Source organism: Lolium perenne, chromosome 2, assembly GCF_019359855.2.
Source record: "Lolium perenne isolate Kyuss_39 chromosome 2, Kyuss_2.0, whole genome shotgun sequence".
Taxonomy (NCBI): domain Eukaryota; kingdom Viridiplantae; phylum Streptophyta; class Magnoliopsida; order Poales; family Poaceae; genus Lolium; species Lolium perenne.
In genome coordinates this window covers 219,346,992-219,369,602 of record NC_067245.2, presented here as the reverse complement: position 1 = coordinate 219,369,602, position 22,611 = coordinate 219,346,992, and the positions used below count along the sequence as shown (strand labels likewise).

Sequence of the window (22,611 nt, the reverse complement as noted above, 5' to 3'; positions counted from 1 at the left end):
CCTACACTTCGCCCCAGAACGGCCGCGCCGAACGACTCATTAGGACCACAAACGACATTGTGCGCACACTCCTCTTTCAAGCCACTCTACCTCCCACATTCTGGGTGGAAGCCCTCTACACTGCCAATCATGTGCTCAATCTGCGTCCCTCACGAGCCATTCAGCACAACACCCCTCACTTCCTCCTCTTTGGCACTCCACCCTCGTATGACCACCTGCGCACCTTCGGTTGCCTATGCTTCCCCAACGTTACCTCCACCGCCGCCCATAAACTCATGCCACGCTCCACACGCTGCATCTTCCTCGGCTACCCTAGGGAACAAAAGGGCTATCGCTGCCTTGATCTCACGACGCGCAAAATTCACATCTCGCGGCACGTCGTCTTCAACGAGGCCATTTTTCCATACTCCGCCCCACCAGATGCCACAGACCCACCCGCCACACCGGATCCCATCGCCTCTGAGCGGATCTCCCCCGGGATCGGCGCCCCATCATTTCCAACGGTTGGCGCACGCCCGGCTCTGCCGCTGCGTGCACCCGCCAACCACAAACCGCCACCTCACCCGCCTGGCTCACCACCAGCCACGCCTACTCCCTCTGATCCAACCACTGTCACCACACCTGACCCACCCAGTCCGGACCACCCTTCCCCTGTCGCTGATCCCACCACGCCTGCACACATCCCCACATCATCTGCCTCGCCCACTACGCCCAATCCCGCGTCTCCAGATTCCGCTGGTCCCACCGAGACCTCACCTACCAACCAGACCACGCCACCTCCACCACCTGTCCCACCTCGCGCCATCGCAGTACGCCCACCCGAAAACGCACACAAAATGGCGACCCGCGGCAAAACCGGTTATTTCATGCCCAAACAGCACTTCAACCTCACAGCCTCCACAACACACATCTCTCCCCTTCCAGCTTCCTACCGTGTGGCACTACAAGACCCCCATTGGCATGACGCAATGTTAGATGAGTTTAATGCTTTGATGAGAAATGATACTTGGTCTCTTGTGCCTCGGCCTGCAGGTGTTAATTTGGTGACAGGCAAATGGATCTTCCGACACAAACTCCATCCGGATGGCACACTGGCTAGATACAAAGCTCGCTGGGTGGTGCGCGGGTTTACGCAACAACCTGGCGTCGACTACGGTGAGACGTTTAGTCCCGTGGTCAAACCGGCCACAATTCGCGTTGTTCTCAGCATCGCCACTTCACATTCCTGGCCAATCCATCAGATGGATGTCAAAAACGCCTTTCTTCATGGCGAGCTGGCTGAAACTGTTTACTGCCAGCAGCCCTCCGGGTTTGTTGATTCCGACCATCCAACACACGTCTGCCGCCTCAACAAATCCCTCTACGGCCTAAAACAAGCGCCACGAACCTGGTTCACCCGGTTCACCACCTTTCTTCACTCCTTGGGCTTTGTCACTTCCAGATGCGACACCTCCCTGTTCATCTTTCGTCGTGGTTCCGAGGTTGCCTATCTCCTGCTCTATGTTGACGACATAATCCTTAAAGCCAACACATCCACCCTCCTCGCCTCCACTATCACTTCTCTCAAAACTGAGTTCTCCATGACAGATCTTGGCGACATTCATCACTTCCTTGGGATCAACGTTCATCGCAATACACGTGGTCACTTTCTTTGCCAGCAGCAATATGCGCTTGAGGTTCTCGACCGGGCTGGCATGCTGAATTGTCATCCCATCTCCACTCCCGTTGACACCACTTCAAAAATTTCCATCACCACCGGCAAACCTTTCGAGAACCCCTCGCTGTACCGAAGCCTCGCCGGTGCGCTCCAGTACCTAACCCTCACTAGGCCCGACCTAGCCTATGCAGTGCAGCAAGTCTGCCTCTTCATGCATGCACCAACGGACGCGCACTTTCAGCTCATCAAAAGGATTCTCCGATACATCCGTGGGACTTCTCACTTCGGCCTCCAGCTTCACCGCGCATCGACACACGACCTGGTGGCCTACTCCAACGCGGACTGGGCCGGATGCCCGGACACGCGCAAATCAACTTCCGGGTTCGGCGTCTTCCTCGGCAGCAACTTGGTTTCATGGTCGTCTAAACGGCAGAACACAATCTCCCGTTCGAGCGCGGAGGCTGAGTACCGCGCCGTCGCGAACTGCGTTGCGGAATCCTGCTGGCTCCGGCAGCTCCTCGTCGAGCTTCATCGGCCTCCCTCGCGCGCCACGATCGTCTACTGCGACAACATCTCCGCGGTGTACCTCTCCTCCAATCCCGTGCATCATCAACGCACCAAGCACGTGGAGATTGACCTGCACTTCGTCCGCGACAAGGTGGCGCTTGGCGAAGCTCGTATTCTTCATGTCCCGACGGGCTCCCAGTACGCGGACATCTTCACGAAGGGGCTGCCGTCGTCCGTCTTCGAAGAATTCCGAACCAGTCTGAATATCACTCCAAGTGTCGTTCAGACTGCGGGGGGGGGGTGTTGAAACCTGAATCTCTGTACCGTTGTAACCACCGTAGTCCTAGTCTTCAGTAGTCCCTATTCATGCGCCTGCACGCGTCTGCGCACGCCTCTGCTTGCCCACGATCTCATGATCGCCATGTACTAAACATGGCTCCCCTGAGCTCATTTGCAATCCAACAGACAATTCTACAATCCTTCTGGAGGGGCCAGACGGCGACGCGCGGGAGGAGTTCGTCGGGGACGCCGCGGGTAATAGCCGCCGCTCCGCCTCCGGCCACCGACCGATCTCGCGCCGTAGGGGCCCGTCCGCCGCCGCGGGGCCGCCGCGGACAGCAGGCTCCGCCGCGCCCTCTCCTTCGACGAGGACGATTCCGTCTGGGCCCTAGGGGCGTCCTCGAGGCCGCCGCGGGACTGCGCCGCCCGGGTCTGGCGAGCGGCCGAGGAGCTCCGTCTTCATCCGGTGGTGGTGCACTGGGAAGGTGGTGGATGGGGGAGGTCCGGTGGTGGATGGGGAAGTGCGGTGGAAGGGGAGAGAGAAAGGGGATCAGACATGAGATCTGTGGAAGGGGGGAGAGATGGGGGAAGTGCGGTGGGAGAAAAGTGTGGGTGCGTGTGGTGGGTCGGTGCGGTGTGGTGGTGGGTTGGACACGTGCGCGGTGCGTGGCTAGGTGCAGTGGCGCACCACACGGTTCACACCTAGTGCGCTATTGATATTGGCAGCACAGATAGCAATGGCGCACCTATAGACCAATTTATAACTTAGTTTCAGAATTAGTAGTGGCGCATGACTAAACTAGTGCGCCATTGGTAATTTACTACTAGTGGAGCACCACTTTTTGGTGCGCCACTGCTATTTAGCAGTGGAGCACCTGTGTAGTGGTGCGCCACTGCTAGCAATCTTACGGCTAGGCCTTTTTCTAGTAGTGATAGTTTGAAATTCACAAAAATGATGGACAAGAGAAATAATGATACTCATAAGATATCTAGCACATACTTTTGTTATGTTTGCTAGGGCTTGATATACCAAAATTATTTAGTTAATGAATATAATTTCATATTGTTTGCCAAAGAGAGGTGTGGTTGGAAGATGTTTTGTTAAGGGCACTAGATGGCCCCACGATTTTCATTCATTTAGTTGCGCATTTTCGCTTATACTTGCAATCAGGCATGTGCAATGTATATATTATGTAATATGATATGTATATTATCACATTTTATATGTATAGACCATATATATAGGACACTATAGTTTGTCACACAATTAAAAGTCAACAATGTAGTAAACAAAATTTAAAATCACACTGTGAAAATATTCCATATATGATATACCTAACGGTACCAGTACTATTCTACCTATGTTACTGTTGTTATAAATAAATACAAATACATATGGCAAGCAAGTACGAGGTTACTGAATCGGTTTTAATTATGCATTATAGGAATGTAGTAAATTAAATCATTTATTCAACTAAAGTTTAAATTAGTTCCTAATCAGTTAAATGAAAACTAGATGAAATGCGCAGAGTGATAGAATTGCACAAGCACATCACTAGTATAGAAAAGGCCTTCGCACATGGCTGAAATGGCATATCACGCACGGTAAACCTTACCGTTACTATGAAAGGGTGGGCGATGCTTCTCTTGAGCACACACGGTTTATTTTCAATAATCTAAAAATGACATTCCATCTACTCTACCACCAGTAGTATTTGCTCACTAGCATTTCTAATTAAATTGTAATCGCCACCAAATAAAGACGGGTACTTAATTCCACCTCATAACTGAGCAAATTCTCTCAGGAAAGCTTCCTTTCCTGACATTTGTGCAACACCATATGCAATAACTAAGTTCCGTTTAAAACCATCAATTTTTTTAACCAAGCATCTAACCAAAATAAATGCCTTGTTCCACCTCCAAGACTTCATATTCAGTATTTTTAACCCCCACCAAGATCCCACCAGATCTACCATGTGAAGGAGAAACATACCAAATGAAGTCTTGCATCACCCTAATTTGATCTAACCACACATCACTAATCTCTTCAAGCTGAGTTTCCTGGATTCCAATGAAATCCAGACCATACTGATCAACTAATTGTCTAGCATGTTTCCTCTTATCGGCCGTCCGCAAACTTCTACCATTCCAAGAAACTCCTATCGTTTTTATTACTTTTTATTCAATTTTATTTTAACTTTACTTTTAACACTCACAGGTTCAAAGGTTTTCTTATTTAAACCTTTTACCAGAGGAGAAAGAATATCATAAGGAATATCCTCATTTTCTTCTAACTCCTCAATCCCCACACCATCATCAGTCATCAAAGGTTTAAAAGTGTCCACTCTGTTTCTTCTTCTCCTCTCATGCCCAGTCTCAAACTCTCAATGCACTCTCCAGGATATCATGATCCAGCTAAGCTGGCGGCGATATGAGGCCTTGAGGGTCCGAGAAGCCTGCAATGTCATTCCTCATTTGGAGCATAACTGAACTTCGGTTGGTAGGGTTAACTTGATGCCGCCGCTCTCCAATTGAACATGGCCTGAATCTGCTACAGGTTAACACATCGAATTCGTGGAGCTAGCTGGCTTTCTGTAACAAGAAGGCAAGTCTTAGAACGAGCAGGCATTGCCGTTCACTCTTGTGCAAATGTACCAAAATGTGCTTCGTGCAGTTGGACTCCACTGTCGATTCCTGCTACTTAAACCGCCATGGCGCCATGTAAACACATTGCATCTCTTAGCTCGACTGATAGTTTCCAAGATGCAGCAGGTCTCGGCAGCCTCCACTGTCCTCCATGTCTCCTCTCTTTCTCTCGTAGTACTGCTACTCCTCTCAGCCACCGGCGCCGCGCCCGCCAATGGCGACACGCTGTCCAGCAACGCCACGGTACCAGCGGCGGGCGGTGGTGGCTCGTCAGCGCCGCCGTCGACGGTGTCAGGCGACATCACGGAGCTGTACCTCTGCCACATGTGCATCGGCCGCGAGATGTTAGCCAGGAGAGTCTGCCCCGGCTACTGGCCCGACTGCCACGCCAACTGCGACCGGCACCCGCTGCCCGGCGCGGCCGGGACTCCTGGGCTATCGGCTGCCATCCCCAACGACGACGTTCCGTGCTACGTCGCGAAGATATACACGAACGGCAGCCACGAGATCGTCCAGTACCTTGACTGCAGCCGGGTCCGCTTCTGCTCCATCACGTGCGGCGGAGGCGACGTCGCCGTCGCCGTCGATGATGGCGGGAGAGCCCCGGGTGGTGCTGCTCCAACGTCCCCCAAGGGCATGCTGCTGCCGCGCGCCGAGGAAATGCCGGTGTGCAACACGCAGGCCACTGCTCGGGCTCGAGCTGCCCCGCCCCGCGGCGCCTAGCAGCAAGGGGCGCGTCGCGCGCGCGCACCTGCGGGCTCTCTGCTCGGATGAACGGGTGCATTGCTTATACGCATTTCTGTGCGGTGAACTTGTGATGTGACTGTTGATGGCTTGATGCCAAGGTTTTCATCTTCAAGAGATGTGTAAGAGGTCAAATAAATAGTGACAATTTGAGGGTTTGTTATGCCCATGCATGGAAGGAGATAATATAGCAATTTGATTATCTGCTCCTTTGAGCCTCATATGATTTCGTATTTGACATGTTCGAATTTGAACAAACTACAAAATAAACGTTCGTTGTTGCGGAGAAAAATACAGTAAATGACTACGACACAATCTATTTTCCATATCGATTAGATGTTGTCACACGTGTAGGAGTTCCTCCTATGCCGACTCCATGCTAAGAAGCCGACTCTACCATCGTGACTTGTGCTCACCTATCACATACTTTTTTTTAGTTGTAGGATGAAATATGCAAAAAGAAAAGAAGAAGCTAGATGGGCTAATTTTTTTATTACAAAAAAAATTAAATTGAATATAACCTTATGGATATTCCTTGTTTTTTACAAACAACCAGCCATACACATCCTTAGAAAAAAATATCGGTATTTTTCTTGTGGCAAACCAAATAACATAACATTTAGTACATTTTTTTTGAAACAGAGGCAAAACCTTCGCCTCATTCTAGTACCTCTGTTTTAAGGAATAAGACGCCCTCGTTTTACGTGTTTTTTGTTTGATCAAGAATTACTTCAAATAGATAAACATTGTTTGTATGAAATTAGTATTATTAAAAAGTTCTTTTCAATACGAATCCAACGATACTAATTACATATAATATAATTAAAATTTTGTCGCTCGATTTTTATGGTCAAACTTCGTCTTGGAATACGCGTGCGCCTTATTCCTTGAAACGGAGGTAGCATTAATTAAGGAGAAGTTTTAGGACAAGATATTCCATACAAACGAACACCCAATAAGACAAAGTACAAGATTACTCTCCTAGCATTATTTCTCCTAAGCGTTTAGCTCCCGCCAAAACCCACAACCGGGCCTCACTCTTTATCTTGTCAATGATGATAGAAGGTGGATCGTGTTTGTTGTGCAAGATCCTTGTGTTCCGCTCGGCTCAAATTTTCCAAGTGACGAGTAGCGATAGGGAGGCGATCGCTCTACGGTTTGGAGTTGGGTCACTTGTCATTTGGTTCCACCAATTGTTGATAGGGAGACCCGCCCATTGGCCCGACATGGTGGCGGGGATGCCCAACCAAACACGAATGAGGTTTCATAGACGCACCACATAACGATAATGGACGAAAAGGTGGCAAACCGATTTCGTTTCTTGCTTGCAAAGAGGACATAAGCCACAATTTGGCCAACCACGTTGTTACCGGTCAGCGGTCCAAATTCTATTTTGCGTTAAAAGCCAAGTGAAGAACTTGCCTTTGGAGTGGCCCAAACCTTCCATACCGACTTATACAAATTAGAGGTAGTTGATCCGAAGAATTGCAAATCATAAGCCGATTTGGCCGAATATTGTTTATTTGACACAAGCCTCCACGATATGGTATCTTCAATCTCCTCAATTAGGTGTACCTCTTGCAACTTGGCCCAAAGGTTAATGTATTGGGAGAGATGGTCTATAGTGAAGTTTTCATCCAAATTGATTTTCCCAACCCAAGCCTTTGCCTCCAACACTTTGTTCACTTTGTTCACTTTCCAAGATTTCCTTTTTTGAACACACAAAGATAAGCCTTCGGACTTCTTCCTTCAAGCCAATGAGCATCCCAAAACGAAGTCTTGCACCCGTTGCTAATGGTGATTTTGGTGGCGGCAAAGAGAATGTCCATGTCCGCTTAGAGCACGGGTTAGTTGACCCGGCCCAAATCTTGGAGCTATTTGTCCATTCAAGCCACGACCAACGAAGGCGAAGAGCCGCCGCAAATTTGTCTAAGCACATGACTCCAAGCCCACCAAGCTTCTTGGGGCAGCAAATTGTTTTCCAATTAACTTTGCATTTCGCCCTGGTTGTGGTGTCCTTCGCCGACCAAAGGAAAGCTTTCTTGATTTTGTTAATGAATTTAAAAGTGCCCGGTGGAACAACAAGCAGTGTGAGGTAGTAAGTGGCTTGAGAGGTGATGACCGATTTGACAAGAGCTGTGTGGCCGGTCGTGGTGATATATTTGCCACCCCAAGATGGAAGCTTCCCGACACATTTGTCCTCAAGGTGTTGAAAATCGACACGCTTAAACTTCCACACCGAGAGTGGGAGCCCAAGGTATTTCAAGGGGAAATAAGTTCTCGTCGCCAGTATACCCTCCAGAATGTCATCAAGGTTGATATCGTCGCAATGGATGGGAACCACCGTTTTTTTGGAAGTTGGTACATAGGCCGGTGACATCGCCAACATACTCAAGGATCTTAGCCATTTTGATGATGTCCTCCCGAATAGGGGCCACGAAGACCGCCGCATCATCCGCATAGAGTGAAGCTCTAAGAATAGTTCCACGACCTCGAAGCTTGTGAAGAAGGCCATGCCGAGTTGCCCCATCAAGGATTTGAGTAAGCGGGTCAATAGCGAGGACAAAGAGTAGCGGAGAGAGAGGGTCTTCTTGCCTAAGGCCCCAGCCATGCAAGATGGGGTTGCCGGCAATGTCGTTGAGAAGCACACAAGATGAGGAAGTAGATAACAACGCGGTGATCCAATTGCGAAATCTCGAGGGGAACCCACGATGTTGGAGAAGGTCGACAATGAACTCCCAACGAATGGAGTCGAAGGCCTTCCGGATATCAATCTTGAAAAGAAGCGCCGGCGTCTTGTTTTTGTGAAATCTCTTCGCAATGTTCTTCACATAAAGGAAATTGTCATGAATGCTTGATGAATGCCCTTTGGGCATTGGAGATAAGGTGGTCCATGAGAGGACCCAAACGAAGCGCAAGCACCTTGACGATAATCTTGGCAATAGCATGAATTAGGCTAATGGACCTAAAGTTCGGTCCTCTCCCCATCCTTCTTAGGCAAAAGTACACATTTATGTGTTTTCATTTTGTGCACAATTCAACATGCCATGAAATCCTATGTTTTCTGATTCATCCATGGCTTCAAGTATTCTGAATCAAATAGGCCATGTGAAAAAGTCCAAAAAGAATGCCATGTAAATAGAAAAACCTTCCAAGCGATTTCATTGTGCTTACTCGACACGCGGTGGCAACAATACCCTAGATATACAAGACAAAGCTAAATCAATTAATTTAGATCGAAGGAATTAATATTTTTGTCTAATTATTTTTAAAATTTTGAATTGTTCTTTTCGATTTTTTTGAAAGGCTACATTTAGCCGCATTTGAGTAAAAAAAAAGAGACAAGCACCTCGCCTGCTTTCCAAAATATAAAAGTCAAAAAGGAAAACTCTAAACCTAGATCTTGTCGTACAGCCGTCCCCTCGCCCCTCTGTCTCTCTCCCTTTTTTTTTTTTTTTTTTTTTTTTTTTTAGACCCCTCGATCTGTGTTACAGTTGTAGTATCTGAACTTATGCACTAACTCAACACCACACTCACACCACACACACGCACACCACTAATGCACAAGTTAGACTCTAGAACTATACACACAGCACACATAATTTGAGTGTCCCTAGGAGCTAGTAGTTGTGGCACATATGTGTGGAGGGGATTTTATTCTGGAGCAAAGCCCCGGTGAGACACCTGAAAATCGTCCCCTGCGGGGATCGATCCCAGGCGGGCTGGCTGGCCACTGCCATACCAAGCCACTGCGCTGAGCCGCGCGTCTCTCTCTGTCTCTCTCCCTGTCCCTCTCTTCCCCCATGGCTTCCGCCGAAATCCCCAACGCCGACACCGCCGACCCCAACCCCAACCCCACCCCCGTCCCCGCTGGCTCGCCGTCGCCTCCGCTCCCGCCGCGCAAGCGCCGCCTCTCCCTCTCCCCATCTCCCGCCCCCTCCCCCAGGCGCTCCCCGTCTCCCTCCCGCTCCCCTGGCGGCGGCCGCCAAACCCGTAGCCGTAGCCGTAGCCGCAGCCGGAGCCCTGCCCGGAGCCGTAGTCGGAGCCGGAGCCGCAGCCCGCGCCAGCCCGACGTCAAGCGGCGGCGGCAGAACGACCTCACTGTCGAGGCGTGCCGCGACTACCTGCGCGACAGGTGCACCCGCTCCGACCTCGAGTGCAAGTACGCGCACCCGCACCAGTCCATCTCCGTCGACGGGTAAACGCGCGAGATCTCGCATCCTCCCCGCAATGCCTCATGTGTGTTTGCGTTTGCTGCTTGTTGTTCTGATTTTGTTGATTTGGGAATTCGGCGGTCAGGGAGAACAAGGTGACGGCATGCGCGGATTCGCTGCGGAACAACTGCTTCCGGGGCAGAACCTGCCGATACTACCACCCGCCTCCCCATATCCAGGAGTATGAGCTCACGCCCACCCCCTCGCTGTTTGTTCGATTCAATTAGCTTGGTTTGACCCGCGTGCCTCGGAATTGGTTTGATGTTAAGATGCAGACTAATGCGGGTTTATTTATGCTAGTTCGAAGCATATATGTTTGGAAAATCCTGGTTATAGGTCGGTCTCTAAAGTATTAGCAGCAGTAGCCATCTAAATGATGAAATTGCTTGCTTGATATTGTGCATTGTAACATTGGGCTTACATCTGATACAGATTACTGAGAGCCCTGTTATGTGTGGGTTAGTTTTAAAATTTCAATCCGGCAGTTTTGGTACATTCGCAATATATACAGGCTTACACAGCCTGGACGGCTTTCTACATTTGTTGAGTGTGCCAATGTGCCTGCACGTGTTGCTTAGGTTCTCATATGGGTGGTTCAGCACGTGCGTGGGTTTGGTTTCAGCTTTCTTATTCCAGCTTTGTTTTGGTCTATTTTGTACAGGACTATGCTGAGATCAATTGGTTTGGACGTCCCACATCTGAGGACAGTAAGATTTTTGAACTTCAATGTTTTTCTTAGATACATTTGTTGGCTGGCCCTTTGCCTTGGCAGTTCAGGTTTTCTCAGTATTTGGTGTTCTCTGCTAATTACGAGTTGTTAGCTTGGTTAAAATGATAATAGAAGTTAGATGTTAGGGTTTATGTTCTACGTGGTTTGACCCTAAGGGACAAAGAGCAAAAAGCCTTTTGTTAGAACAGATGGAAGATAACAACAATTTCACAGCTATCTTGTCCATACATTTAGAATGAGCCACTTCTCAAGCTATGCTGATCTATTGATCTTATGATATGCTCTTTTTCTTCTGCATCTATTATTCGGTACTGCCCAACTTAAGCACACTTCCTTTAAACATTTATCAGGTGTGCAGAGATTTTGCACGTGGGCGATGTTCAAGATCAGCAAATGAGTGCCGCTTCTTGCACCATTCAGCTGTTCAAGAGACTCCAATTGTAATATTTTTGTCTCATGTTAAAGATTGTATTACTAACTTCCCCACATAGCTGCTCGCATGTCAAATTCTCTTTCAAAGCAAGAATATACCCCCCCCCCCCCCCTAGCATTTCATATATTTTGAACACAATTTACTGATTTATATTTTTTGTTGTTGTTCAAAGGTTTGCCAAGATTTCTTGCGTGGGAGGTGTGACCGTATATCATGTCGGTACACTCATGTAATGGCACAACCAATGGTACCCCCACCAATGAGGGATATTCCCATGCAAATGCAATACCCTGAGATGGTAATGAGTTTCTTTTGAGGATACTGTCTTCACATAATACCCTGTTGTTGATGAGAAATTATCCTCTGTATCTCTTTCCCATGAAGAAATTATGTTGGAATATATTATGTACCTGCTAACCAGTAAGCGAATCTTTAAGAAATGAGTTGGTAAATATATAACCACATAGTTTTTTTTTATATTTGCGGATGTCTTTTGTGCTTTATTAGATGAAACCCAGTGCGTTGCAGCGGGAATTCATAGAAACTAAACTATTGTGTAAGCTCCATCCAACAAATTACTGTGAGAATGTACTTCAAGTTGCATTCAATCCTTGGACAGTAGACCTCTTAGAAACACTGGTTGCAATGCTACAATATTCTGTAGCTCACATACTGAAGCGCCATGCTATTTGTTTTTTTCAAGGCAAACCAAATGGCAGCAGGCACTCCCAAATACAAACTATAAACTTGAGAACATGGGATCATCCTAGTTCTGCATCTGTATGGATTGGGACTATGTTCCAAATACCCTACATGCGTACATGATTTCGAAGAGAAAATCATGTGAAGAATTATTAGGAGCTTATTCTGTACCACTTGTCTTCGATGGGCCTTACTAAGTTTGCACCAAACTCTGAAATTCACACAGTAGACATACATGTACGTCAACACATGTACTATTCACTCAGTCACCACACTTTAGCCCAGAAGATTGGCATTAATCTCCGGTGTGAGAGCAGTTGATACTGCATATATATGCCTGCTCATTCAACATACATGTTGTATACTTGCTGGAGATAGAACTCATAGACAAAAAGATTGCTCTGCCAAAGTACCTGATCTTTTTCTCATGTAGAAAGCAAGACTATAGTTTCCAAGGTACGGGAGCACTGTCAGCTTACTTTTCAAAGAAGACACGGATCGAGTTGGAACTTGGAAGAGAATCACCGAATAAAATAACCCCTGGAGATCAACAAAACTTGATAAGAAACACATTCTGCGTGTAGAGATATATAGGATATCACCTGCAAGCAATATAACACATAAGGCCAAATTGTTATGTAACAAATAACGGGATGGCTACAATCTGCAGAAATAAATTAATCGGCATACCGCAAATGAACGATTTAGCAATTGAAAGAAACACAAAAAAGGTAACAAAAATGACGGGAGATTTAGGCAGTCACATCCATTCAATTCGTCAAGAATTCCACCCAAAAATCAACCGGTGTAGGAGATTGCCATCTGGATGAGAATCATCTGCAAGATTCAATTCCGCCCATTAAGGGCAGCCTGGTGCATGAAGCTCCCGCTTCGCGCGGGGTCCAGGAAGGGATCGGACCACATTGGGTCATTGTAGACAGCCTTCCATTGCAATTTTTTGAACAGGCTGTTTCCATGACTTGAACTCGTGACCTCCTGGCCACAAGGCAGCAGCTTTACCACTGCGGCAAGGCCCCCTTCCAATTCCGCCCATTCCCAAGAGGCGGAGGAAGACCAGAACGGTTGCAGATGCCATGCTAGACAACAACTGGGCACGCGACGTACACGGGGTCCTCGGCGTGCACGAGATCGGGCAATACCTCCAAATCTGGCGCCAACTGCAACTGATTACCCTAACAGACATGCCCGATCAGCTGCTCTGGAAGTGAAGCCCTAGCGGTGCATATTCGGCGCGCTCCTGCTAACTCGCCTCCTTCCAGGGATCGACCACTTGCAATGCTTGGAAACTAATTTGGAAAAGCTGGGCACCCCTGCGGGTCAAATTCTTCCTATGGCTGGCCAACAAGAACGGATGCTGGATGGCTGACTGTTTGCAACGCCGTGGCCTCCAACATAACCCTCGGTGCACCCTGTGTGATCAAGAGCCTGAGACAATGCATCACTTACTCATCACATGCCCCTTCTCGAGGCAAGTGTGGCACGAGACACTGTCCTGGCTACGACTGATGTGCCGGCCACCTGATGGCGAGCCATCGCTCAACGAATGGTGGCTCATGGCCAAGCTTGCCACGTCAAAGCCCATGCGCAAAGGTCTGGCCTCTGCCACGCTTCTAACAGCATGGATGATCTAGAAGCAGAGGAACGCCTGCACCTTCGATAACGAGGTCTTTGTAACTCTGGATAGGATTAGGAATGAGGCGGCGCTTTGGGCGAAAGCTGTAGCAGCTGGTCTTAGAGACATCATTCCAACCACCTGGGATGTGCACTAATCCCTGTAACTTTAATTCTGCACTAACCCTCTTAGGATGTTTGTACTCTTCTTCTATGCAATGAAAAGAAACGCAATGTCATTGCGTTTTCTCGAAAAAAATTCCGCCCATTAAAAAATAAAAGGGAGGAACAGCGGCGGCAAACTACGTTGGCTAACGGTTGTGTTGCTTGCTCGCCCGTGTCAAGCCTGCTGATCTGTGGAAAGAGATGGTGGCTCTACAGGGTGGCGCGGTGGAATTTTGAAAAAGATTGGGAAGGGATGAGTGTGTTGTTCCGTTGATCATAGTATGGGAATCGTCTAGTGATTGAACGTGAGATTACCTTTTTTACCCGTGGGAAAGTTAATATAAAAAAGAGAAGGGGAAAGTCGATTGGTTGTCTCGTTATGATAGTGGTAGAGACAATGAAGTTTCAGTTGACCACCAATTCAATGCCTTTAGTTACCAATTGAGATGAAGAGAGCCCGGGCGAAACTGGGTTAAATGCGGGGAGTTATGAAGGAGAAGGCCTTGTGAGTGCTACATGCCTACATCAAACTTGTATGGTAAAAGAAAAGAAACTGCTCGTTAAAAAACCTAAAAATAAAATGATGACGTGGACCAATTAGAGACTTGCTGATGTGTATAGTTTGCATGTTGAGAGAAATCAACTTAGTTACTATTTAGATATTGTAGATAAGTTTATCATGGATAGTATATATTTCTAAATTGTGTTTTTATCCTCAAGGTTTACATGCCACCGCCGCCACCACCACCACATGGATTACATATGATGGCTCCTCCTCTCTCACCCCCTAGAACTTTCGCTGGTAAATAACAAATGGCACCCCTCCTCCCCCACCTGATTTTCAGTTTCAATTTATTTGGAAAAGGAGCCCTAGTTTTCCTCTCTGGAAATGTAGTCTCGACCCCTGAGTGTTCCGTATATTAATAATGCATGATTACATATTAATTAACTGCCTTCTCTAGTTTTGTTACCCTATTTTTGCAACGGAAACTGATCTTATGATAATTTTCTTTAAAACACAGGTCCTAAGGCGCAAGTTTGCAGGGACTACTTGAAAAACATGTGCAATAGAGAATCCTGCAGATTTGTACATCCTGATTCACAAACTGAGGTTTGTATGTCTTTTCATGTATTTATGCTACTTTATGAGCTACTAGCTAGCGCATTCATTTTGCTGCATCTCTTCTACTAGGTGGCACATGACAATGTTGAAGTTTGCCGTGATTTTAAACGGGGAGAATGTACGCGACCTGCCTGCCGCTTTTACCACCCATCTTCAAACTGAAGTCCTCTTAGATAAAGTAAAGTTACCTATATCCAATGAATTTTTTTTCTTTTTTGAATCCAGAATCAGTTTAGTAATGCATGGCTGCTGAATACACACATGAGGCTGTACACCCCTAGAAATCCTCACTACAAGTTAACCTTAATCTTTCTTTCTGGACATTTTTTTTTGTCCATTAAAAATAGGTGGAGAGTTTTTTTTAAGATTGCCAAAATTTGTTAATTAAATATGTATTCCATATGAGTAATCTAACATTTCTGAGAGAGTCACCATTGAGTATATTTATGTGTACGTGCAATTTTTGTGTGGCCATGTCAGAAATGTTGTTCTAAGATTGCAATTTTTTTTCCATAAGATTCTCTCATGTTATTTTGCCTAAGCTAGTGCTTTTTCATGGGGTCAATAATGCTAATCCCTCTTTTTGTGCCGGGAAGAAGATAAGAAAAGCATGTGCTGTTCTAAGTTGTACTATGAGATTATTTCTTGTTTCTTTGATCCATTGAGTTGTATATAATAACCTTTATTACTTAGCGAGATTAGCTCCTCTATTTATGCTCTTTTCAATGCGTGAACTCCACAACAATGGCGAATGGCCTGCTATATAGGTCCAGTGTTTTGGAGAATCATGTTAGTTTGTGGGATTGGCAGTGCAGGTTTGACATTTATGTGGAAACGACGAAATTATAATAAGCTAATATATCTGTGGCATGACCTGTCTATGTTGTGCTAGTGCATTTCTTCCTCTGTCCAATTAGTCTCTAGTTTGGTTGTGATAAATGATCTATTCATTTATTGTTAAGAGTTCTTTTTGTAAGTGGTGGTACAGTTGCCGTTGTAATTAAAAAAAGGAAAATAGATTATATATATGTACTATTCATTGAAGCCTCGTAAAAAATATTGTGCTCTCACATCTTTAATATGCATGATTCGGTAAGTCAGCTGGAATAAGTCTTGCCTAATTCATTGTGTTTTAGTGTAAGACTGGTTAGTGTCTTCCATGCTGATTCTCTCATTTATTAAAAATCCTGAATGTACTAGCAGAGTTCTCATTGTTTAGTTTTCCGTTTTAATTTACAATGCAATTAGCTCTCATTAACAAGTGGGTACTCCTTGTTTCCTCAGTCTTGAGTGCCCTGCGCTGCCGCCGCTGCTACCGCTCCGCCGCTGCTAATCCTGCTACGCTGCCAAAGAGCTGCTGCGCTGGCTGTTGTGCTGCTAAGGTGCCATAGAGTATGAGAGCCTGCTATATCTGGAAGAAAAACTTGTTATAATCGTGTAATGTTCGGATGGTTTGCTTGAATTTTACTTTCAGCTTCGGGATAGTTCACTTTACGCTGGGCTTTGCATGTTCAGTTTTGCACTTGGTCTTGATAATGATGTTTCAGACTTTTAGTTGGTATCGCTTTATCTTTTGCATAATTGATTTTTCCTGACCATCAGTTGTTCTCTTCGCACATCTTTGATTCAAGTTTGTGCGCCTGTGTCTAGTTCATAGCTGACCTGTTAGCCGATCGTGCCAAATAGAGTAAATGGACACGGATTGCCCAGCAGGGCCAAGTGACGTTGTTCACGAAAGAACAAAGCTGTTCTACTGCAGATGCTGCTTTAAGAAAAAATTTCACGACATCGACATCTGTTATGCTGCAGCTGCTGCTTTCAGAAAATTTGCACGAAATAAACGTCAAACTGCACTGGTAGCTTGTGCATGTTATTTTCGTATGCCCATTGAATCTGTTGCTAAATTTGGCCAAGCATTGTGTAAAATATGGCATGGGCGGTGCGTTTTGGTTCGTCATGGCACAACTGTTGTGAGGACCAGTCTGACAAGATAACCCAAAAGCTTTGGCTCGTCGTGGCGTCCGTGTAATTGCTACAGTTTTTTGATAAGATAACCCAAAAGCTTTGTTTAACATTTGTTGTCGAGGCATCTACATCAAGATTTATAAATAATGGCGGGAGTTGAAAACTAGCCGAACCTAAACCTATCGTGATTCAGAACCGCCCCTGTATCTGCACACATAAACAGGGCGTACGTTTTTGTAGGTTTGCGTAAACAATGGGGGCGTTCTGAAACACCCAATAGGAGAGGATTGAGTGCATCTGCAGGGCTTTTCCTTGCATTTTATTAGCTCTACGGAAGTCTTGAGCCCTGCCAGCAGCGTTTGGAGGTGTTTGACCTCGACTCTCTCTCTCTCACACACACACACCCTGTCCCTCTCTCTGAAGTCGAGCAAGAAGTCGGAGGCTCACCATGGTTTGCTGTTAGTTTGGGTTTGGGTCGGGGCTCTGCAGCAAGGGGATTTCATGGTAGAGAGGGAGAGAGATGGGGGAGAAGCAATGGCCTTGTACGGGCCACGGCACGAAGGAGCAGCGGCAGAAGACGAAGCCCTAGAGGGAGAGGCAGTGCTAGTGGCAGCTGCTGCCGCAGGAGAGAAGGGCGAAGGAGAGACGGATGGTGAGATAGAAAGTGCCAGCGAAGAGGATGCGAAGGAGAACGAGGATGAAGCGGCAGAGAAGGAGAAGAAGGACAAGGAGGAGCTGGAAGAGTGGTCCGAGATAAGGCTGGCCATCGCGGAGCTCTCCCCGATCAGCCACGGCAAGCTGTCGTCGTCACCTCCCACTCTACCCTTCCTCAGCATCTCCCTGCTCCTCCTCCAGGTGCTCGGTGAGTGAGCAAACTCGTCTGATCTTGGTCGAAAATCTCCTCCCATTTTTTTGATTTTCTTGGTGTTCTTTCTGCACCCGATTCATCATCTTTGCTGTGCTGTGCTTCGATCGATTTTCTTCACGGGCCTCTGCGCAGCTTTGCTCTTCTTGTTTTCTTTTCGCTTTAATCTCCATGTGGATGTGGAGATGTGGTCCTTGTTGTTCTTTGCCCTGTCGCTGATACATCGCCTCCCTCACGGGATTGCAGATAAGATTGGTCCGACAATGGCTGTGCTGCGGCTCGACGTCCAACGGAACATCGAGGTAAATAAACAACTCTTCCACTCTCATTTCTCCCGGGGTTAACTAGGATAGGTTAGATTGCCGTTGGTCAGTCCCACCCTGATCTAGCTAAACAAAAGTATTTTTCCTGAAGCAAAACAAAAGTTCTGATCAGCTGTTGTCATGAACCAGTAGGCGGAGAGTCCCGATCACACCCCTACCTGAGACCAAAAAAATCCCAAAGAAAATGGCAGGTCCCAAGAATTCACATCTGAAAACTGATGGGCGTGTGTGCAGGTGGACCATCCCGTGGGGTATTTTTATCTCGTCCCGTGCCGGCCACACGGCTAGGCGCCAAAGGTTACTAGCTCCAATTCATTCGCGTCCACCATTGCACGGTTAAGAAAAAATCCATTTCCATATCTATAGAACTTTTGCTTTCGCAAGGGGTGACGAAGTGATAGCAGATATTGTATCGGGTCCCCTTTACGTGTGCCGCACACAGGCCGCCGGCCGGCATCCAACTGCTCCGGTCACATCCCCGTCCTTAAGGCCGTGCTTAGACGCTAACCTTCTTGTCCGTTCCTCCTTGATGTTTTCTCTTTTCCTTGCTGCTAGAAGCTACGGTCTCTTCTCCTACGTAATCCAGTTATCAAGATAGAGATGATCTTTTTTTCTAAATAAAGGCGATGATGGGGATGGCAGCAGTTTGTCTGGATATGAGTATTTGGATTGGCAGGGGCTGCATAGGGAGGGCTCCTCTATAACCGTGACGACATGAACAAACCGAGACTTGGCTAGTAGTGAAGCACTGATGGTTTTGGTAGTGGACTGTAACAATCGGATTATTCTTTTTTTTTTCGATTTAACAATCGAAGTATCCGTGTGTCGGTTTTCGCCGTAAGTCGTAACACGCGAGAGCGCTGACGCGAACAGATGGCGACTCAGATGGAGTATAGATTTCACCATCTGTTTTAAAAATGTTTTGTGAATCCACAAGATTCCATGTGTTCAGTCTCTCTGCATGATTTGTTTTTCTTGTTCTGAATGATTGATCCCTGTTGCAGAGGCTGCAGGAGTTATACTTGCTGGACCCATCTAAATACTCCACTTTGACGGCGATGGTGGAGAAAGAGGCCGATGAGGGCACGGCAAGGAAGGCCGATAGCTGTGCAAGAGCTGTACTGTGGCTCACTAGGTAAATGAATCAGATGCAGCAACAATCACCGTATGATGTTCTGTCACAGGACTGCTTAATAATTATTAATGCACCACTCCTCATGTATTCATCTTATTGTGTAACATCACCAGATCCATGGATTTCACTGTTGCGCTGTTACAGAGACTGGAGGATGAGGAGGGTTCTGAAAACCAGAGCCTTGCGCAGCTTGTAGAAGCTGCGTACAAGGTCTCTCTCAAGCCATGGCATGGCTGGATTGCTTCGGCAGCATCTAAGGTCAGGAATCACTTAATTTTTTCAGCCTGTAGTTTTTTCTCCTTCGACAAAGACCTACAAGGTTGACATGCACAGTTGTTACTATTTTTCCGACACAGATCGCAATGAAGCTCATCCCTGAGAGGAAGGTCTTTGTCGGATGGCTTGTCGGGAAGGACCCGAGTCGCAGTGTTCTGAAGGACGAAATCGAGAGGCTCATCCCGCTGCTCCAGCCCTTCCTTGTCGACATCCATAACATGCTGGTCAGCAGAACTTTCTGTATATATTAGTCCCTCTGATTAATTTTCTGAATGTTGTTAGAGTTTAAAGTTTTTAGTTGGTGAATTTACACCGTAAAAAATAATATGATTCCATGCTTTGTATTGATCTTTCATGGTTCGCAGGCCAAGTTCAGACTGGACAGGCTGAAGTCGACATGAAGGCGGAGCTAAAGATGGTCTCAGTTTCCTGTGAATACCACCTTGGTTTGTCTGTGTACATATTTGACTCTTTTGAGTTCCCCGTGTGCCTCACTCGGTAAATAGGTCTTCTTGTAGGGTAGTAGAATTTTAGATTCGTAGTGACCTTGTGTACAGGTGCTGCCTAGGCAATGTATTTGACTAGTATCTTTCTTAGATTTAGTAAGTTCCACTTTTCACCGAGCAACTCGACCCAATTACCCCAAAATATAGTTTTGATTGCATATAACAGAATAAAATTCAACTAAATGTTGACTTTTTTGTGGGACAACTAAACGTTGTAGTTTGACTGGATATCCATGCTCATCGGGTACGAATTGAGTTTTCTCAATTCGTAGCTAAAAAAGGAAATACGCTTGTCGTTTCATTTATAAGACCACATAGCATATTATATTATCGCTAGGGAGTTGGGATTACAGCTAGGATGACCCCCCGAAAAAAAAACATCAGAAGTCCGCAAACCATGACCAAGAAATTGTATGCATACTTACCCAATCGGATTACTCTATGCTCCTACTGTAGAAACCTGATCATATTTCAGTTACATTCGTGCACTCTAGAAGCGTCTACAAAGTGTCAGCAGTATTCCTTTTACCGATTATTATCAAAGATGTGCATACTTAAGTATACAACAACACATTATCTTTGAGGAGCTTGGTTCCACTAAATAATCTTCAAAAAGTTAGCCTACCTCACTTTTATAGGGAGATAGATGTAGAACCCAACCACTCATGTATTTTTCTTAAAAACATTGTGTTGTGGGGTCTCCCTAGCTGCTTTCCTTTCAAAAAAAACAAAATAAAAAAAAAACAGATAGTTTTCTAAATGAACCAAACTGAACCTACGTATTTTTTAAGAAAAAATAATAATGTGTTGTAGTGTTAGGTGACAAAAAATATAACTCATAAAGTGATATATTAACAATAAATAACAATCTTTAATGGCTATGATGTTACATTGCAGAAAATGCTAGTGAATATTGTAATTTGAAATTAGTTGCAACAAAAAAAGACACTAGTGCAAAGGTGAGTTATACGGATGTAAAACATAACGAATGTTAGTATGTGAGTTTTGTTGATCTTGTGTGGCCTCGTGTCCATAAAAAAACTCAATATATTATGTAGTTAATATATGTTAAGAGAAAAACATTTTCCTACTATGACTAGAGGAGTTTCCTGATAGTACCTTTTCACATCCTCAACCGTCTTGCCGCCGCCCACAGTGCGCACCACGTTCTGCCAGCAGTCGGGCGTGTCCTGATCATATGTGTTCAGCGCCTCCTCGAACAGCTTGTTCTGTCTCTCAACACTATGGGTGAAGGTCATGTAGAAGGTCATGTCTTCCTCGTCAAAATGGTATACCCTGGAGGGCGGTACGGTACGAAACCCGCCATTCGGGCAGAGGCTTTGTGTTCTTGGATTTTGGTGGGCGAAGGCAGAATTAGAGAGATTGATCGATATTGGGAGATAGCCTGGGAGGTTGATCAATTCGTAATCATAAAATTTGAATCTATAGCAGAATTAAGGATCAATTTTGATTGACGCCTTTCCTCGAAAGTTAACCCGTTATACATTTCCACCGCACGACGGGGTTCATGTGGACCCAATCACAAACGACTAACATCCACCGAAACATAGGCAAGATCCACACACGATGGTATAGAAATACATCGTGTGCCAACTTGAACGTCGCATACGATTCTGAATTACCAATCGTGTGCCACATGCTTTGCTGTATCGAAATTTATTAACACGACAGTCTGATGCCTCATTGGAACAAAACATAAAATTAACTAAAATAATTCAATATCCCATAAGTAAGGATTATGGAAAGGGTAATTGACCTCAAAAATTTTGCACGCAATTATTGAGAAAAAATCGTGTGCAAGTATAGAAGTAAGGCACACGGTTTTCCTACCGGCAACCGTCTGCGTATATTCGCATACACTCAAAATATATATGTTGTTTGCTATGTTCATACGATGCGGGCCGACCCATACTACGCATGCGTTAAGCTTTTTCGGTGGTTAACATTCGGCCACACATCACACCGAAACTTCTTTGTGAGGATGTGATTTGACAAAACTCTTCTAAGAAGAAAATATAGAGAGGCTCAGAGACTTATCCCCGGTGTATTGAAAACCGGGAAACAAACTTCTGGGCGGGTCTAACGGTGATAAAGTAACATTTCTTCAGATTTTGAACCATTTGCTATCAATGATGGGTTGGAAATCATATTTTGCAAGGAGAAGTGGCTAGGAAATATCAAGAACAAATCTAGATCTTTACAATATCGTTCGTCAGAAGAGCGACACATTTGTTACGGTTTTGGAGATACCACCAAATGTGACGACATTCATGCGAGATACAATTGGACCTAGACTTGCGACCATGATGAAAGGACAAGGACGTCCCCTAGAATGAGCCCGGGGGGGGGGGGGGGGGGGTGAACAAGCAATTTAAAAACTTCAAGAATGAAGGCTATCAAAAATAAAGTGCACAAGTAAAGATCTAGGGTATATGAATAACCGAGGGGATGCAAAACACGATGATGTGTTCCGAAGTTCACACCCTTGCAGATGGTAATCTCTCGTGTACCACTGTGGAGGCGCAATGCTCCCCAAGCGGCACGATGGCTCATTGTATTCTTCTCGAGCCTTCCAACAAAAAAAAACCTCAATCCACTATAGGACCCTTGAGGGTGGTCACTGAACATGTACAAGCTTGGAGCAATCTCCACAACTTGATTGGAGGCCCCAAGTAATCCACTACAAAA

At 46.0% G+C, this 22,611-nt stretch overlaps 3 protein-coding genes across 4 annotated transcripts; all 3 read left to right on the top strand.

Moving 5' to 3' along the window:
• The first annotated feature begins 5,206 nt into the window (after nt 1–5,206).
• LOC127330443 (uncharacterized) lies at nt 5,207–6,004 on the top strand. The gene has a single exon (XM_051356647.2). It carries the CDS (start codon nt 5,207–5,209, stop codon nt 5,810–5,812), a length of 606 nt encoding a protein of 201 aa, XP_051212607.1. The 3' UTR covers nt 5,813–6,004.
• Nucleotides 6,005–9,300: 3,296 nt separating this feature from the next.
• Nucleotides 9,301–16,386, top strand: LOC127334922 (zinc finger CCCH domain-containing protein 28). Its single transcript, XM_051361472.2, has 9 exons — nt 9,301–10,031; nt 10,133–10,228; nt 10,709–10,754; nt 11,128–11,217; nt 11,383–11,508; nt 14,430–14,511; nt 14,732–14,820; nt 14,902–15,010; nt 16,117–16,386. Exons 1-8 carry the CDS (start codon nt 9,637–9,639, stop codon nt 14,992–14,994), a joined length of 1,017 nt encoding a protein of 338 aa, XP_051217432.1. The 5' UTR covers nt 9,301–9,636; the 3' UTR covers nt 14,995–15,010; nt 16,117–16,386.
• Nucleotides 16,387–16,851: 465 nt separating this feature from the next.
• Nucleotides 16,852–20,015, top strand: LOC127334923 (glycolipid transfer protein 3-like). 2 transcript variants are annotated; one of them, XM_051361475.2, is made up of 6 exons: nt 16,852–17,659; nt 17,909–17,964; nt 18,999–19,120; nt 19,234–19,378; nt 19,477–19,620; nt 19,762–20,015. In XM_051361475.2, the coding sequence occupies exons 1-6, from the start codon at nt 17,299–17,301 to the stop codon at nt 19,795–19,797; spliced, it is 864 nt and encodes a 287-aa protein (XP_051217435.1). In that variant the 5' UTR covers nt 16,852–17,298; the 3' UTR covers nt 19,798–20,015. The 2 variants fall into 2 exon arrangements, with proteins under 2 accessions (XP_051217435.1, XP_051217434.1); XM_051361474.2 differs by having other exon boundaries at nt 16,855–17,659; nt 18,990–19,120.
• The last annotated feature ends 2,596 nt before the right edge of the window (nt 20,016–22,611 follow it).